At 58.7% G+C, this 16,752-nt stretch overlaps 1 protein-coding gene across 1 annotated transcript in view; it reads right to left on the bottom strand.

Moving 5' to 3' along the window:
- The window catches only part of TLE2 (transducin-like enhancer of split 2 (E(sp1) homolog, Drosophila)), a 33,231-nt gene extending 16,717 nt beyond the window's left edge, over positions 1-16,514 (bottom strand). The window contains exons 1-11 of the mRNA XM_006897910.1: positions 16,491-16,514; positions 16,317-16,414; positions 15,900-15,963; positions 15,496-15,540; positions 12,753-12,815; positions 9,840-9,914; positions 9,404-9,584; positions 9,056-9,072; positions 6,723-6,830; positions 5,008-5,052; positions 2,795-2,944 (exon numbers count right to left, since the gene is read on the bottom strand). Of these exons, the coding sequence (XP_006897972.1) occupies positions 2,795-2,944; positions 5,008-5,052; positions 6,723-6,830; positions 9,056-9,072; positions 9,404-9,584; positions 9,840-9,914; positions 12,753-12,815; positions 15,496-15,540; positions 15,900-15,963; positions 16,317-16,414; positions 16,491-16,514 (870 nt within the window). The remainder of the gene's footprint in view (positions 1-2,794; positions 2,945-5,007; positions 5,053-6,722; positions 6,831-9,055; positions 9,073-9,403; positions 9,585-9,839; positions 9,915-12,752; positions 12,816-15,495; positions 15,541-15,899; positions 15,964-16,316; positions 16,415-16,490) is intronic.
- Positions 16,515-16,752: the final 238 nt, after the last annotated feature.

Below are 16,752 nucleotides of genomic sequence, written 5' to 3'. Positions count from 1 at the left end.
TGTGGTGTGGACACACGGCTGTATACCAGCGCGCACACACACGTCCTAGGAGAAGTCGTGTGCACACGGGGAGATGTGTGGTGTGGACACACGGCCGTATACCAGTGTGCACATACACGTCCTGGGAGAAGTCGTGTGCACACAGGGAGATGTGTGGTGTGGACACACCCACGTATACCGGTATGCACACACACAAACATCCTAAGAGAACTAGTATGCATGTGGGGAGATGTGCAATGTGGACACACACCCATATAACAGCGTGCACATGTACACACAAGTCCTAGGAGAACTCGTGTGCACATGAGGAGATTCACAGTGTGGACACACGGCCATATACAGTGTGCACACACACACACACACATCCTAGGAGAAGTCGTGTGCATGTGGGGAGATGTACGGTGTAGACACACAGCCGTATACCAGCATGCGCACACACGTCCTAGGAGAAATCCTGTGCACACGGGGAGATGTGTGGTGTGGACACACGGCCGCATACCAGCGTGTGCACACACACGTCCTAGAAGTCGTGTGCACACAGGGAGATGTGCAGTGTGGACACATGCTCATATACCAGTGTGCACATACACGTCCTAGGAGAAGTCGTGTGCACACGGGGAGATGTGTGGTGTGGACACACGGCCGTATACCAGCGCGCACACATGTCCTAGGAGAAATCGTGTGCACACGGGGAGATGTGTGGTGTGGACACACGGCCGTATACCAGCACGCACACACACGTCCTAGGAGAAGTCTGTGCACGCGGGGAGATGTGTGGTGTGGACACACGGCCGTATACCAGCGCGCACACACGTCCTAGGAGAAATCGTGTGCACACGGGGAGATGTGTGGTGTGGACACACGGCCGTATACCAGCACGCACACACACGTCCTAGGAGAAGTCGTGTGCACACGGGGAGATGTGTGGTGTGGACATACACACAACATGCACCGACCGTGAGAAGTGCGCGTGCATGCAAGGCACACCCTGCAGAGGGCAGGGATCATCAGGGGACAGTGACAAGGCAGCAGGCAGAGTTCAAGGCTCAGACGCTGAGGGGGATGATGGAGCTGGAGCGCCCACATGCACTGTCTTCCGCGGACCCTCCCTGCTCCCACGAGGAGGCCACCACTTCAGCCACACTGCCCTCCATTCCCTGGGGACCCTTGTCTGCCAGGGAGGACGCCTCTGCTGTCTCTAGTTTTTAATGTCATCATTTCCTTTGCCTTTAAAGAAACTTCACTGCTTTGCTGGGGTCGCAGTGGCTTCTGGCACAATCACACGTACAGTGACAGCCGCCCCCCACCAGAGCGGGTGGAGGGGGAGGCCTCTGGGGGGGCACCTCCATTAGCACTGAGCAGCCCCTCCTCCTCACTGGTCTCCATGGATCACGGGAGTGGGAGGAGGGCACTTAAGATGGAATTCGAGCCCCAACCTTGGCAGTTGCCATAGCAACCCGCTGGGAGGGGGGCCTAGAAACTGACACAATCTCTCTGGGTAAGTGCAGGGCAGGGGCCTCCACAGATTTGGGAGGAGGGGGCGCAGCCCCTCAGCCCCCGGGTGGTGGCTCTGGGTGGGCCTGGCACCACAGTCACAAACAATGAGAAAGTTGTGGCTTTCTGGGGTATCTTCCTTTGTGGGGGGAGCACCCAGCCTGGGGCCGACATTTCTGTTCCCAGTTCTCCCTGCTCCCAGTCCCTGCGCCTGGGATCTTGGCTGCCTGGGGTCCTGGCTTCACACCTGCCGGCCTGGAGGTCAGCTCAGCCAGGGGCCTCCTCCCTCCTCCTTTGCAGGAGAATTTTCCATGGATTGCCTCAGCTCCTCCTTTTCCATTTAAGGTGGTGACGCCACGTTGCCTTTCTCAATTGATTTAGACTCCACAGAGCGAGTGGACACAGAGGGAGGAGGCATGCTGACCCAAACAAAACGGCCTCGGTTAGCACGGGACCCAAACAAGCTGGTCTCGGACAGCATGGGACCGCAGACATGGTGCTGACCCAAAACAAGTTGGCCTCAGTCAGCATAGGACCCAAACAAGCCTGCCTCGGTCAGCATGGGGCCACAGACAAGGTGCTAGGCAGCTGTCTCGAACTCTGACTCTCAGCCACTGTGTGGCCAGCACAGAGCTGGACCCCACGGGACCTTTCAGCCTGTCCTCCCCACAGAGGCCAGTCTCCAGGCCTTTCTTCTGTGGGACGCCCGGTGGGTCAGAGCCGCTTGAATGCGCAGTCAGATGCTAACTCTTCGCATCCCCCCAAGCCCCTTCTTTGTTAGCTGCTGCTGTCAGGTGCTGTCGAGTCGACTGTGACTCGCAGCGGCCCTGTGAGCCCTGCCCTGGACCCTCCTCACCCTCTCTGCCATGGTCAAGTCCACTGTTACAGTCATTTTGTCAATCCATTTCCTGGTTCCTCTCTTTCACTGACCTCCACCTCTCCAAGCTTGGTGTCTTATTCCAACGCCTGGCCCCCTAACAACATGCCCAGGGCTTATGGGACAAGGCTTCACCATCCCTGTCCCCAGTGGCTGGAAAACCAGTACCCCAGGCCAGATGCCTTCCAGCCAACTACCTCCCAACTGCATGTGTGGGGCAGGCTTTCCATGGCTGCTGCTCCAGGCGTGGTTGCCAGATCGTTCTTCCGAGGGCTTCGGGACAGACTGAGCCTGTCAACTAACTCATTGTTCCTCCAGACAACACACAATTCTAGCTAAATGCTCACCGCCAGATGTTTAATAGGGTGTGACTGTTTCCAGGCCTCCAGGATTAATAAGTGAGTTTCAAGGCCTCCCTCTTACCAGGACCAGCTCCTTGGCTCTGGGGAGCGGTGAGCCCAGGCTGGAAGCCAAGGAGGCTGGGCTGTCCACGAGCTCTCGACGGGAGGGGACGCAGAGGGGTGTCTTTCCACACGGGGTGGTCGCCGGGCTGGGAGGCTCTGAGGGCTGGTCCTGGGTTCAAGAAGGGGACGTTTAGTGGGGGGTCAGGTGAGGGGGGAGAAGAGCCCCTCTAGACCTCTCACTCCCCAGCCTGGCTGGCCAACCCAGCACCTCACCCCTCGAGGAGACCTACAGGGGCCCCAGGGTGGGTGCTGGAGCTCCTGGCTCCTGAACTTCCGGCTCTGTGACCTTTGGAGCCTTACTGAAAGCTCTCTGCGCCTCAGTTAGCTCATCTGTAAAATGGGTTTAATGTCACTCAACTCAAAAACTCACTGCTCGTCACTGGCCCTGCATCAGGTCCCCAAGGCCACAAACAGCAACGGGAAGAGCCCGCCCATCACTCTTCCCTGGAGCCGCTGGCGGATTCAAACCTGCTGGCCATGAACTGCTCTGGAAGCCTAGTGCGTAAGGCGCTGCACTGTCCTCTCCCAGGCAGGCGGCCGGGTCTACCAGCTGCCCCACAGGAGAGGCACGCTCCCGCCGAGCAAAGGAATCGCAGTATGAAAGCTGGAGGTCAGCTCTGAACCCGGCCCACTCCACGAGCGAAGACGTCAGGTCAGTCAGCTCTGAGGCCGGCCGACTCCACGAGTGAAGATGTCAGTCACCTCTGAGCCTGGCCCACTCCACGAGCGAAGATGTCAGCTCTGAGGCCGGCCACCTCCACGAGTGAAGACGTCAGCTCGGAGCCCGGTCACCTCCACGAGTGAAGACGTCAGGTCAGTCAGCTCTGAGGCCGGCCGACTCCATGAGTGATCACTCTGAAAGCTGGAGGTCAGCTCGGAGTCCGGCCACCTCCACGAGCAAAGACGTCAGGTCAGTCAGCTCTGAGCCCGGCCGACTCCACGAGTGAAGATGTCAGTCAGCTCGGAGTCCGGCCGACTCCATGAGCGAAGACATCAGTCAGCTCGGAGTCCGGCCGACTCCACGAGCAATCACTCTGAAAGCTGGAGGTCAGCTCTGAGCCCGGCCCACTCCACGAGTGAAGACGTCAGGTCAGTCAGCTCTGAGTCCGGCCGACTCCATGCAATTAGCTTTGAGGAGACACATGGCCAGGGGCTGCACCACTGCCGCTCCTGTCAGCTACCAGGGGCCAGCACAGGCCCCCACATGACCAAGAAGAATGGCCTACTGTAGGGATTTCTGTCATAGGGCGGTCACCTGCTAGGAGGAGCCCTGGTGGCGCAGTAGCTAAGCACTCAGCTCCTAACCACAAGGGCACCGGCTCTGACCAGTTACCACTGGCTCTGACGAGCCACCCCCCCCCAGGGAGGAAGCCGAGGCCAGCTGCTTCCAGGAAGCCCACAGGACCGGGGGGGGGGGGCAGGGGATGGGTGTCTTAGGAGCTCGGGGCGGCCGTGTCCTGTGCTGTGGGGTCACTCGGAGTCCACAGCTTGGCCAGCAGCCGGCTCAGTTTTAATCTTTACAAGGACAGGTCACCAGGCCTTTCTCCCGCTGAGCTGCTGGCTGGCTCTGAACTCCTGACCTTGCAGCTAATAGCAGAGCCACAGGGGCTCCTGAGGTTTAATGTGGGACCCTCCCCATGCCCGCGGCACACAGCAGCGACTACACGCCAGGGCCTGGCTTGGCTTCCTCCTGACACAGAGCCATTCTGCTCACAGAGGCCCTGCAGACACAACCCAACCACCCCTGGGGGTTCCGAGGGCCGTGACCCTGAGCGGAAGCGGAGGGGAAGCCGACTGCCCCGTCCTCCTCCTGCAGGGCAGCTCCTGGGTTCTAAGCACCATTTATCCATTTGCAGTTGAGTGCTTCAGCACCACAGCACCAGGACTCGTTCCCATTGAACAGACGGGAAAAGTGCGGCCAGGTAAGGGAGGACTGTTCCCCGAGTGCGGCACGACGAGTCTGGATTTGAAACCACTCAGGCCACTCTTTCTGGCATTCCCTGGACCTCAGTTTCCCCACTTACGTTAGAACATACAGGAGGCTGGTAGGGCTTCCTATTGTCCCCATCCCGGGCTCCCCTCAGGCCTCCCACGCGCTCGCTCTCTGCCCTGACCCCCTGGTCCCCACCTCAAAGCACCTGGGGGGTACAGGGAGGAAGTGGCTGGACTCACCTCATCCACCACCAGGTTGTAATCACTCTTGTCCTCGTCGCTCTCCTGTGGGGAGAAGGCGTGCTCAGACTGGCCGTGCCCGTGATCAGCCTGGACATGCCCCTGTTCAGCCTGGCCGTGCCCCTGCTCAGCCTGGCCGTGCCCCTGCTCAGCCTGGCCGTGCCCATGGTCAGCCTGGCCGTGCCCCTGCTCAGCCTGGCCATACCCCTGCTCAGCCTGGCCGTACCCATGGTCAGCCTGACCGTATCCGTGCTCGGCCTGGACATGCCCCTGCTCAGCCTGGCCGTGCCCGTGGTCAGCCTGGCCGTGCCCGTGGTCAGCCTGGCCGTGCCCGTGCTCAGCCTGGCCGTGCCCGTGCTCAGCCTGGCCTTGCCCGTGCTCGGCCTGGACATGCCCCTGCTCAGCCTGGACGTGTCCCTCTTCCCCACCTATGCCACCTCCAGGACTGGCCAGGTTGAATGGGGTGGACCAGGACCCACCCACCACAGTCCCCTCTCTCTGGGCCTCAGTTTGCTTCTCTGTGCAGTGGGGATGACAACCCCTGCCAGGGAGGGCCAGAGACTAAGTCCTCTATCTCCTCCATCATCACTCTACCCCAACAAGCCAATCAGCCCCTCACCCAGTCGACTGTTGGTCTTACCGTCCCCTCAGCCCTGGCACAGACCTACCCCTCCCACTTCCTCCTGGGATTCCTAGCTGACTAGGGAGCCCCTTAAGCTGACCCCAGAGAGAGCTATCTGAGACCTATCCCTGTCACTATTCTATATTCTTCCAAAGCACTGCAGTGCCCTCAAGAGAAAGGCCCAGTTCCAGCTCCAGTTACTGAAGCAGACGACACTGTCCTGGTGTGTCGGGCTGCCCTCGGGGAACTGTGGATTGGCTCCGATCTCAGGAAGAGCAGATCACGCCAAGGCGCCTGGGAAAAGATGCCACCTCACAGGTGGGGCTCTTTCCTCTCCTAGTCCCAATTTTCTTCTTTAGATCAGAACTGGCTGCCAGCTTTGAAAAACCCAGCAGTCCTCTAAGAACCCAGACTGCAGGCTTCTCTGGCCAGAGTGGAGCTGAGCGTCCTCACGGCTTAAGCCCGTGGGTACCGGGTCACAGCGGCCCCAGAGGGTAAGTGGTCCCCAGCTGGCCACTCTCCAGCCGAGGACCTAGAGTCTGGGATGTGTTGAGTTGACACACAAAGACAGAGGTGGCCCCAGTCTCAGGCGGGGATCTGGGAAGGCTTCCTGGAGGAGAGGGCATTTGGGGCTTTGGCGAAGGCAGCTTTAAAGCCACTGCAGTGACTTGATTCTGACTCACAGGACCCTGAGGGACAGGGCAGCAGTGGCCCCCCGCCCCCAGGGCTTCCAAAGCTGACCTCTTCATCAAAGGAGTCTGCCTCATCTTCCTCCTGACCTTTTCGGTATCCAAGTGCTTAAACACTGTGCCACCACTGTGCCTTCAGAGGGCCTCTGGGGGAACCTGCTGGACTCAAGACCAGGAGGCAGGAAAATGGATGTATGATCCCTGAGACTTAGAGCAACTAAAGAGTTAAACTTGGCATCACCAGTCTCTTCTGATTGGCCAGTGCCCTGTGGACAACAGGGAGCTGCAGAAGGTTCTAGAGAAGGGGAGTCATGGAGGAGCGAGGTGCTGGGAAGCTCCGAGTGAATGGTCTGGGGGCCGATCTTGTCCGTGCCTGCCCCAGTCCCCCGCTTGTCTCCACTCACGTAAGGGCCTGACAGATCCTTCTCCTCCGCTCTTGGCTTTCCACTGGCACCCGGGACGCTCAGCCGTTCCTCCTCCACCAGGCTCTCGGGGGGCGAGGGGGACACACTCTGCAAAGGACAGGCCAGGTGGGAGCAAGGGTCAGAGCCCTGGGTCCCCCAGACTTCATCCTGGGCCAGACAAGAGCTGAGGACCCCATGTGGTGTCTTCTGATTGGCCAAATGCTCCATAAGCCATGAGGAGTTATATAGAAGGCTCTGGAGAGAGGGCCGCATGGACAGAGCTGGGCACTGTCATTAAAGTCTGTGCCTCAAGCTTCCCATCTGGGAAATGGGATCTCCCAAGGGTACTCTTCACTTGATCTTAGCCAAAAGGCCGAGAAGCGATCCAAGAGTACTCTTGATGCCAAGCGTTGATCATATACTGAGTCATCGCACTCTCAAAGCAAGCTTGTGGGAACCAGAGTTAACTCATTGGACAGACGGGAAAACTGAGGCACATGGAAAAGCAGGGGCTTCCTGGTGAGTCAGGGGCTGCGATGGGCCTGGAAGCCAGTCCACGTGCATCCAATCAGGATGCTGATGGCCTTGAGGGTGGGGTCTTGGACCCCTGGGCAGAACGGGGCAAGAATGGGGTGGGCCACAGTTTAGTCTCACCCCCTCCTCCCGTCCCAGGATCAGTCCCCACTGGAGCCTCAAACAAGCTTTGCCTTTGCTGAGTCCTCAGGGTCTAAATCTGAACAATAGGGCTGCAGGCAGTGAGTTCTTCAAACACTGGGGTTAAGGACCCCTTTCTTCAATAGGAGTTTCATCTGGAAGCCCCACTAGTCAGACAGGAGAGGAACCCAGGCAGGAGGGCCTCCTGGACCTCAAGCCTCCCAGCTGGGAAATGGGACTCTCTGAGAGGTGTTCAATGATGGGAGCTCGAACACGAGGAGACTCCCCCAGGAGTCACAGCTGCTCTCCGTGACGGGACCACTGGGATACCAAGTGTCCTACAACTAGGAAGCCGCATGCCCCTTCAAAGAGAGTGGACAGGACAGATACTGGGCAGGGCAGCGCTGGGCATAATGGCTGAGAACCTGGCACTGCCCAGGCGTCCGCCAGCAGATGACAGAGAAGCTCAAGGAGCCCCACGAACACGAGGGAATATCCCGCAGCCAGAGAGAGGAAGGGGATCCTCACACGCTATGATGCGGGGGGAGACATGAAGACAAGACGCTGTACAAAGTGAGTCAGACACAAAAGGACAGACAGACAGACAATCCCCTCACAGAGGGGCCTAGGGAAACGTAACCCACCACACCCAAGTCGACTGTGACTCACGGCTGCCCTCCGTCCAGTCTCCAGCCCCGTGAACATTTATGGGAGGAGGCTGGCCATCCTTCTCCCGTGGGGAGACTAGACTCGAACTCTGACCTTCTGTCAACACCTAATGCATGTGCCACCATGGGCCCCTCATATGTCTTTTTTTTTTCTTTCCTTGTTGTGTACCGTAGAATATGATCCGACTGGTACAGGAGGAGATTGCCCCTCCTTCTCCAGCAGGTGGATTCGAACCGACAGCCTTCCCCCCTCCTATGTCTTAAAGAGGGGTTCAAATAAAGCTGATAGAAGTAAGTAGAGAAAGAAAACGAATCCACATCATAGCTGGAGGTTCTTGAAAAAAAATAAATAAAATTGCATCCACGGCTGGCATTGCCAGCCTATTTCCACAGGGCATTCTTGTAGATAATGATACTGAACGGATGATGGAGAAATTAACGAATGACAGGATGGAGCGGAGAACACCGGGGGCGCGCGTTAATGTACTCCACGTGGGAAAAGCTCAAGACGAGAAAACAAAATGAGACCAGAGGCCACGGCTGCCGAACCGATTCCAACTCCGGGGACCCAGGTGGGTCGGAGCAGGATGCCAGGGTGGGGTAGGGTGTTCCACCTGCCGTCTTCCCACGAGAGGGATTCTCATCTCCTCACACGAGAGGGAATCTAACCTCCCTGACAGCTGCCAACAACACAAGCTGATGGAAGGGACTGCCAGTCCTTGCTTCTGCCGCATATCTGGGGTAGCAAGACAGGTGCAAACTACTTGCACCACCCAGGGTGCTGGTCCAAGGTCAAAAACAATGAAGTACAACAGACAAGGGCCGAGCTGTCTGGGGCTGGACAGAGGAGAAGAGGGCTGGACCTGCCGTCCTGCCCACCCCAGGGTGGCTCCGTATGAGTCAGTTTGAGACCAGCGTTCTCCTCCCAGTTCAGGACCTCGACTTCAGCCACTAGAGAGCACAAAGCAAATGTCATGGACAAGGAGGATCCCCAGACACCCCTCAACTTACCCTGCTCGGGGCTCTCTCTGCAGGCAGATCAAGACCAGGAGAAAGGGGGGGAGGGGAGAAAGAATGAGGTTCAAAATCTCGTGGGACCAGAGGGCACCACCCTCCACAGTTCTCCAAGCTCCCCACTTGCATCCCATCTCCCCTCCCTTCCTCTCCTTTCCTCCCCTCAGTCCCTTTCCGTCCACCCCATCCATCCAAATGACCAGAGAGCAAGTGACCAGTCTCAGTACACACAGCCAGAAAAGCTGGCCTGAGGCCCCGCAGCTGCCCTCGTTACATGCCCACTCAGTTACACGTGAGTTCAGGGCCCCTGTCCAATGACACCCCCATCCCTCGCTGCCCACTCACCTCGAGACCCCTCGGCCTCCACACCTGCCCGATCCTCCTTGGCGGCTGCTGCCAGCTGAGCCTGGGCGGCCAGCGCTCCGGACAGCGCGAGCAGCCCAGTGGCACTGCCGCCCACCAGCCCGGCCGGGCGTGGGGTGAGGGGCACAGGCGGGGCATGATGGGACAGCGGCTGGAGCTGCTGCTGCTAGAGAGGACGGGATAGGCCAGGGCGGGTAGGGGCGGCACCTCCCACCGTCCCCAGGCCCCGGGTGCCTCAGAAGAAAGGCCTGGCTAACTCCTGGAAGCTCGGCCACTGAGGAGAAGGCTGTGGGTGGAGGGTGCAGAGCCAAGGATGCACGCCTGTCTGCCTGCCCAGCGCCCTCCTCACATGAGCCCCTCCAGGGTGCCAGAAGCAGGGACAGAAGTCTCCAGAAGCCGGGCCAGGGCCAGGGCTTACCCCGATGAGGCTGTTCAGTTCCCCAACGGTCACCTGCTTGGCTCGCTCCACGGCCTGCAGCACCTGCTGCTGGTGCTGGGGGCAGAGGCACAGAGAAGAGTGATCAGGACCCCCCCCTTGGTCTGTTCTGAGCCGCCACAGGCACCCCCTGGTCCCCAAGTCCCTCCAAGGCTCTGCCTCTCTCTCCACCACTTCATTTTCTACCTCCTCCACCCCTTTCTCTTTGCTTTCTGTTTCTCTCTCTCCCTCTGCGTTGTTTTTTAAAAATCTATGAACTAACTGGTCTGTGTATTGCTGTACAGAGGTAACTCGTGGTTGCTGTGATGCTTAACACTGTGACACTGATGTGCCAAATGCAACAATGGTCACCCATGGCGGACAGGGTTTGGTGAAGCTTCCTGGTTAAAACAAGCGCGGAAGCAGGAGTGGCATCCACTTTTGAAATAGCTTGCCTCCGGAAACTCTGAACAGTCGTTCTGACCTTTGGTTCATAGGGTCGCTATGAGTCGTCTATGACTCGACAGCACTTAACAACAACAACAACAACGTGAACTAAACAAAAGTAGGAAAAGTACGTTTGGTATCAAGGAATCGTCCCGAGCCAGCGTCCCTCCCTCGGCCGGCTGTCTCAGCTGGTTCTTCTGGGGCAAGGTGTTCTATGCACCGTTAGGAGCTGAGTGGCATTCCTGGCCCCCCACCCACCCATGTCTCCTGGGAACCAGGTGGCCGTGGGGTGAGTGCAGACGTCACTTACCCAGGCACCTGAGTACCAGGCCAGGAATGAGCCTCTGTAGTCCCAGATGCCCTGGGCAACCTGCCCAGGCCAACAACCTCCTGCCCTGGTCCCCACCTTTATGGCAACAGTTTGTAACTTCTCTGTAACATCACACTGCCCACAACAGCCTCCTCCTTCAACTGGCTCAGAGGCCGCCTGCAACATCTCCAGCGCCTTTGCTCTATGCCATCTTCCATATGTGAACCTCCGCAGCTGTTCTGCACAGGGCTGGAGGTTCGCATTCCCCCAGGGGTGCAGCAAGAGAAAGGTCTGGCAATCTACTGGAAAAATCAGTCACTGGAAGCGCTTCAAAACACAGCTCTGCTCAGATCTGCAGGGAGCTCTGGTGGCCTGGTGGTTAGAAACTGCGCTGCAATCCCAAAGGCACGTGGTTCTAATCCACCAGCCGCACCTCGTGTGGTTTACTGCCTCTGAAAAGCCACCAGGGGGTCAGCTAGGGCTCAGTTCCAACTCAGCGGCACCCAACAACAACCCCCTGACACGTGGGGTCTCTGTGAAGTGGAGTCAGTGTGGGGCAGCTGACCTCTTCCAGCACTGGGGAGACCAGGACACACCACGGCGGGTGGGGGTGGAGCTGGACACGGGCTGATCAACACCGAACACACTACCATCGAGTCGTCCTCCACCCATGGGGACCCTTCACCCATGGTGACCCTGATCCCCTCACACTCATGGTGACTCCTCACCCATGGGGACCCTCCACCCATGGGGACCCTTCACCCATGGGGACCCTAATCCCCTCACACTCATGGTGACCTTCCCATGGTGACCCCCCCCATGGTGACCCTTCACCCATGGTGACCCTGATCCCCTCACACTCATGGTGACCCCCCATGGTGACTCCTCACCCATAGTGACCCTTCACCCATGGTGACCACCAACACCCATGGTAACCCCCCATGGTGACCCCCCATGGTGACCCGCCACCCATGGTGACCCTCCTCCAATAGTGACCCTTCACTTTATGGTGATGACCCCATACCCAAACTGATCTCCCTACACCCATGGTGACCCTCCACACCCATGGGCCTTCAACCCACAGTGACCCTCCCTCAGGTTTCCAAGGATGTAAATCTTTACAGGAGACTGGCCTTCTCCACTGGGGCAGATGGTGGACTTCAACATACAAAGCACTGTGCCACCAGGGCTGGTCAGAACTGTCCTTGGTGCCACTATGTGGACTATGACTCATAGCGACCCTACGGACAACAGATGTGGACACTGCCCTGTCCTGAGCCACCCTCGCAATGTCCACCCGCACGAGCGAGCCCACAGATGGGAACCTGGCCCGTCCTGGGCCGTCTGCACAGTCCCCTCCCACTGGAGCCCCCACCCGCTCGAGCGTACTGCTGGAGTCACCCTGGCAACCCTGGAGAGACCCGGCAACCACACTGCAAGGTACAGACAGACCCAGCAAAGACAGGAACAAACACGGAGACCTAGAGAGCAGTGCTCAATGTCCCCCCAGACCCCTCAAACTCACTGCCAGGGAGTGAAACCTACAGAGCAGTGCTCAATGCCCCCCCAGACCCCTCAAACTCACTGCCAGGGAGTGAAACCTACAGAGCAGTGCTCAATGCCCCCCCAGACCCCTCAAACTCACTGCCAGGGAGTGAAACCTACAGAGCAGTGCTCAATGCCCCCCCAGACCCCTCAAACTCACTGCCAGGGACTCAGAACCAGTTCATAGGCTGACCCACCACCGTGCCTGCCAAGAGCTGCCACAGATCCAACGATTAACAGAACAAGTTAGCTCAGGCCTCGCCACCAGAGTTCAATGCCACTGAGCTATGAATTTTGCACTTTATGGTGGAGAATATTTTAGTAAGCATTATTTCATCATAATTTTTTAAAAAATAAACAGATTGACACACAGAGTCACACAGCAGGGACCAGACTCATCTAACACTCACCTCACCTTGTTCCCAAGTCATGTCAAGGGCCCCAGTCCTCACCCAGGCTTGCAAGGCCCTGCCAATCCCTGCCCCCCATCCCTTAGGTCCTGCCCAGCTTGTCCTGACACTGGATACCCAGGCTGCCCAGCAGACCCTGGGGCTCGGAGGTACCCCTTCCGGCTTCCGCCCAGCGCCTCGGACCACCCACACCGACCCACTCACCTCCTGGGTCAGGAACGGGACAATCTGAGCACAGATCCCACTGAGTCGCTTTACAATCTCAGCCTGGTGGGGAGCAAGGGGGAAGAGTTGGAGCAGGAGCCCCCTGGAGCAGCCTCCGACTCCCAGGGGAACAAATATTTGACAGCTTCGCGATGCAGGGTCTCAGCCACAGGTACAGGTAGAAACAGAAGCCGTCCAGGCTGGGACCAGGGAGGGGCGCAGGCCCTAGTGAAGTTGCAGATGGACAGTGAATGGGGCCTCTGCCCAGCGGGTAACCAGGACAACCTGGGGCCTTGAAGACCAGAGTCCAGGGAGAGACATTTCCAAGTGACCGCCAGAAGCTAGAGCCATGGGAGCTCTGGGTTCATCAGAAACAAGCAAACAGCGAATGCCCAGAAATCAGGTTTGGGCCCTGACTGAGCTCCAATTCAGCCCTCTGCCTTCCTTGTCAATAAAGTTTTATTGGCACACAGTCATATGCCTTCGTTTATATATGGCAGCGGAAGGGGCAGAGTCACAGCCCATCTCTGGGGATCATCCACCATCTGGAAAGGTTATGGGCAGTGACCAGCCATGAGCCCACCTCTCGAAGTAAGAAAGAACCAGGGAGGGAGATTTCCCCAGGACAGGGTCCTGGGCCAGGGTAACCCACAAAGTCCGAGACTCATGGGGAGTGCGGACCCACACGTGTGCTTGGCCTGTGTGTGTGTGTCAGGCGCCTGCCATACACGTCTCACAGACCTTGGGGGTGCTGTCAGGAGGGGTCACTCCCTGGAGAAGGACATCATTCTCCAAAAGGTGGAGGTCAGCAAAAACAGAGGAAGCCCTTCCATGAGATGGACGGACAGACCCAGTGGCCGCAGCCGCAGCTGGAGCACAGCAGAGGGGCAGGGTGGGCGGGCTGCCTGCTGTTGTTTTGGGGTGACTGTGAGGTGACTTAGCAGCACCCAGCAGTGTGTGTGTGTGTGTGTGTGTGTGTGCGCGCGCACACGTGTGCACGTGTCAGGGATATTTCCGTGAATCCCTGCCGTGTGGCTGTCTGGCAGATGGTGTGTTTGTGGGGTGCAGGTCACTTCTGTCTCCCTGGTGTGTACAGAGAGCCCGGGTGGCACAGCCATTAAGCACTCCTTGGCTAACTAGAGGTCAGCAGTTTGAACCCACCAGCTGCTTCCCCGGGAGAAAAGACAAGGTCATCTGTTCGGCAGAGATTTGCAGCCCCCGGCACCTGAGGGGGCGGCTGCGAGCTGAACAGGGGGCTGCAGGCCTCGGTTTGGTTCAGCGCGTCTGTCTGGATTATGTGTGTGTGTGTGGCTGTGTGTGCGGGAGGGTTGTGACCGCACTGCCGGCCGGCCGTGTCTGGCGAGAGCTGCGGGGAGCAGTACCAACAAGATCTGGGCAGGAAGCTGGCACTCAAACTGTTAGCCCCTCTCCAGCCTCTCCCATGCCCCAGGATGGGCGGGAGGGTCCCAGGACCTGGCTGGCCAGAAGCCCTGGCCCGATCCCAGGCCTTCACCCCACAGAGGCAGGAGGTCTACCCATGTGGACATGCGTGCTGTGAGCAGACAGCCCCCTCCTACCCATATCAGGACCACCCACCCCGGGGAAAGCAGAGAAGGTGGCCTTGCTAGCCACCCCACACCCTGCATCTCTGATCATGCACCCCAAAGTCCCAGGTACCTGACCCCACCCACTGACTCAGCTAGCCTCAGGGTCAGTCTCAGAACCTCAGGCCCACGGTCCATAGCATCACTCTGGAAAGCAGCGAAGGCCCCTTGGGATTTAACCTCGGTCCACTGGGGTCAGCTGCAGAAGTTTCCAGTTTGTTTCAGCCCCTTGAGATCTACCTCAGGGCAGTAAGTGACAGCGTCTCCTTTGATACAGCCTTACAGCAGAGTCTTGAAATCACCACACTCAGAAGCTGGGGACAGTCTCAGAACCACGTGGCCTATCTCAACATACAAGGGTCAACCCCAGAACCTTGAAGTCTCCCTCAGAACTGTCAGGCCCCCATTCTGAAGCTTCCGAGGCCAAGAACAGTCCAGAGAACTTTATGCAGCCCCAGAACCCAGCAGTCGGCTTGGAACCTTTAGGTTTATCTCGGAATCTCTGCGTCTAGCTCAAGGCCATGCTCAGAAGCTTGGGGAGGCGGAGAATCTCGTACCCTGGGGTGGAGCTCAGAACCTTGAGGTCTAGCTCTGAACCTTGGAGTCAGTCTGAACCATGAGATAAAATCCAAGGCCTTGGAATCCATCTCGGAACCTTCTGGCCAACAAAACAACATAATCTCCAAAACAGTAGCGGAACCATGGGGTCCACTCAGAACCTCAGGATCCATCTCAAGACTTCAGAACTTCACAGGATCTCCAAGACCAGCCATCCAGGCTTTCCCGCCAGAAGCTAGAGCCATGGGAGCTCTGGGTTCATCAGAAACAAGCGAACAGTGAATGCCCAGAAATTCGCTTGGTCACTCAGGCTCTACGAAGAGTCTTCTCTCTGGTGCTGCCCACAGCGTCTAGATCACTGCTGAAGTGAAGGGTCAATATCCCCCAAAGTGGAGAATATCTTTCTTCCATCAGGTGAAAACCTGTCCTCCAGCTCCCAATTTTGCCTCTGAGACCTTTGCAGAGTTCTGGACAAGACCCTTGGCTCCAGGCTGGTGTGTGCCCTTCCTATCCTGTGCCCACCCTCAGCGTCCAGGCCCCACCACTCCTGCCGGACACCTGGCCCACTCCCCCCCTGTTACCTGTTTATGCATCTCAATGTTGAGTCCATAGGACATCTCGTAATACTGCAAAGGAAACAAGAAGTGATGACCCAGAGACCAACAAATGTCCTGTCCTGTGTTTCCTAGAGCCTTCTGGGGTTGCAGAGGGGGCCCCAGAGGAGGAAACTGGGGCTCTAGCTTGAGGGCACCCCCCCAAACTCTGCCCAGCCAGGTGAGGCAGGTAGATGATGCTGAGAGACGCAGCCCCTCAGAGATGGGATATGCTGGGGGGAGAAATAGCCTGGTCCCATTGTGCTCCAGAACCTAGACTAAACTGACCCAAATTTACAGGCTGGGGGAAAACTAGCGTGTGCAGGGGGTGTCCCCAAAGTCAGGTGCATCACCTGAAGGCAGCCCCCAGCCCACCAGCACAGGCCCCTCACCATGACGTAATGTCTCTGCATCTCGGTCTTCTCACTGGCCAGTTTCTCACACTCCAGCTTGAGACTGGGAAGGAGAGGGCATGGGGTCACCCACCCTTGGCCCTCAGCAGGAACCCCACTTCCCATCTGGGCCAGTTTCCAAACTGAAGGCTCTGATCGCCCCTCACTCCTTGATTCCAACAAGTCCTCCCAAGCCTGGGTCCCCTCCAGGCCGCTGTCCCTCCCCAGGCGCCCTGGGCACCGTGTGCCCTGTCCCCTCCCCCATCTCACCTGTGCTACCACCTGGCGGCCCCCGACCCCCTGGGGAACCCCGAGCCCGCCGAGCCCCGCCCCATGACTCCCCGCCGCCCCTCCTCTGTCCCGGGGGTGAACCCCGAGTCCCGAGTCCTGGGGTGGGCGGGCCCTGGCCCCCCTCACCTGTGGTACTGAGCCTGGAGAAACTGGAATTCCTCTTTGATCCGGTCGCAGATCTCCAAGATCGAGAACTTGAAGGGTTGGCCCGACTGGAGCGGGGTCTGGGGGTGGGGGTACGAGGGGTCAGAGGTCCCGAGCGCCGGATCCCCCACCCCGCAGCCCGGGACCCCGACTCACCGGGTGCCTGCCTTGGGGGTACATCCTGCCGCTTCGAGAGGCCCCCCGCGCCTTCGCCGGAGCTGGGCAATATGGGGGGGGCCCGCCGAGAAGGGCTGGGGAGACGCCGGAGAAAACCGGGTGTAGGGCGAGCCGGCGACGGCCAGGGGATCCGGGAGTCCCCCCGCGCCCCTCGAGGGCGCCCAGGGACGCGCGAACGGAGAGGGGGCGCCCGAGTCCCCTTCCCCGGCCGGGGCGCTCCGCGCGCGCGGGCAGCGAGGCC

The sequence above is a fragment of the Elephantulus edwardii genome, unplaced genomic scaffold (assembly GCF_000299155.1).
Source record: "Elephantulus edwardii isolate Elephantulus edwardi_28Jun2011 unplaced genomic scaffold, EleEdw1.0 scaffold00217, whole genome shotgun sequence".
NCBI lineage: Eukaryota > Metazoa > Chordata > Mammalia > Macroscelidea > Macroscelididae > Elephantulus > Elephantulus edwardii.
Note: the sequence above shows the minus strand (reverse complement) of the source record. Positions and strands in the feature narration are given on the sequence as shown.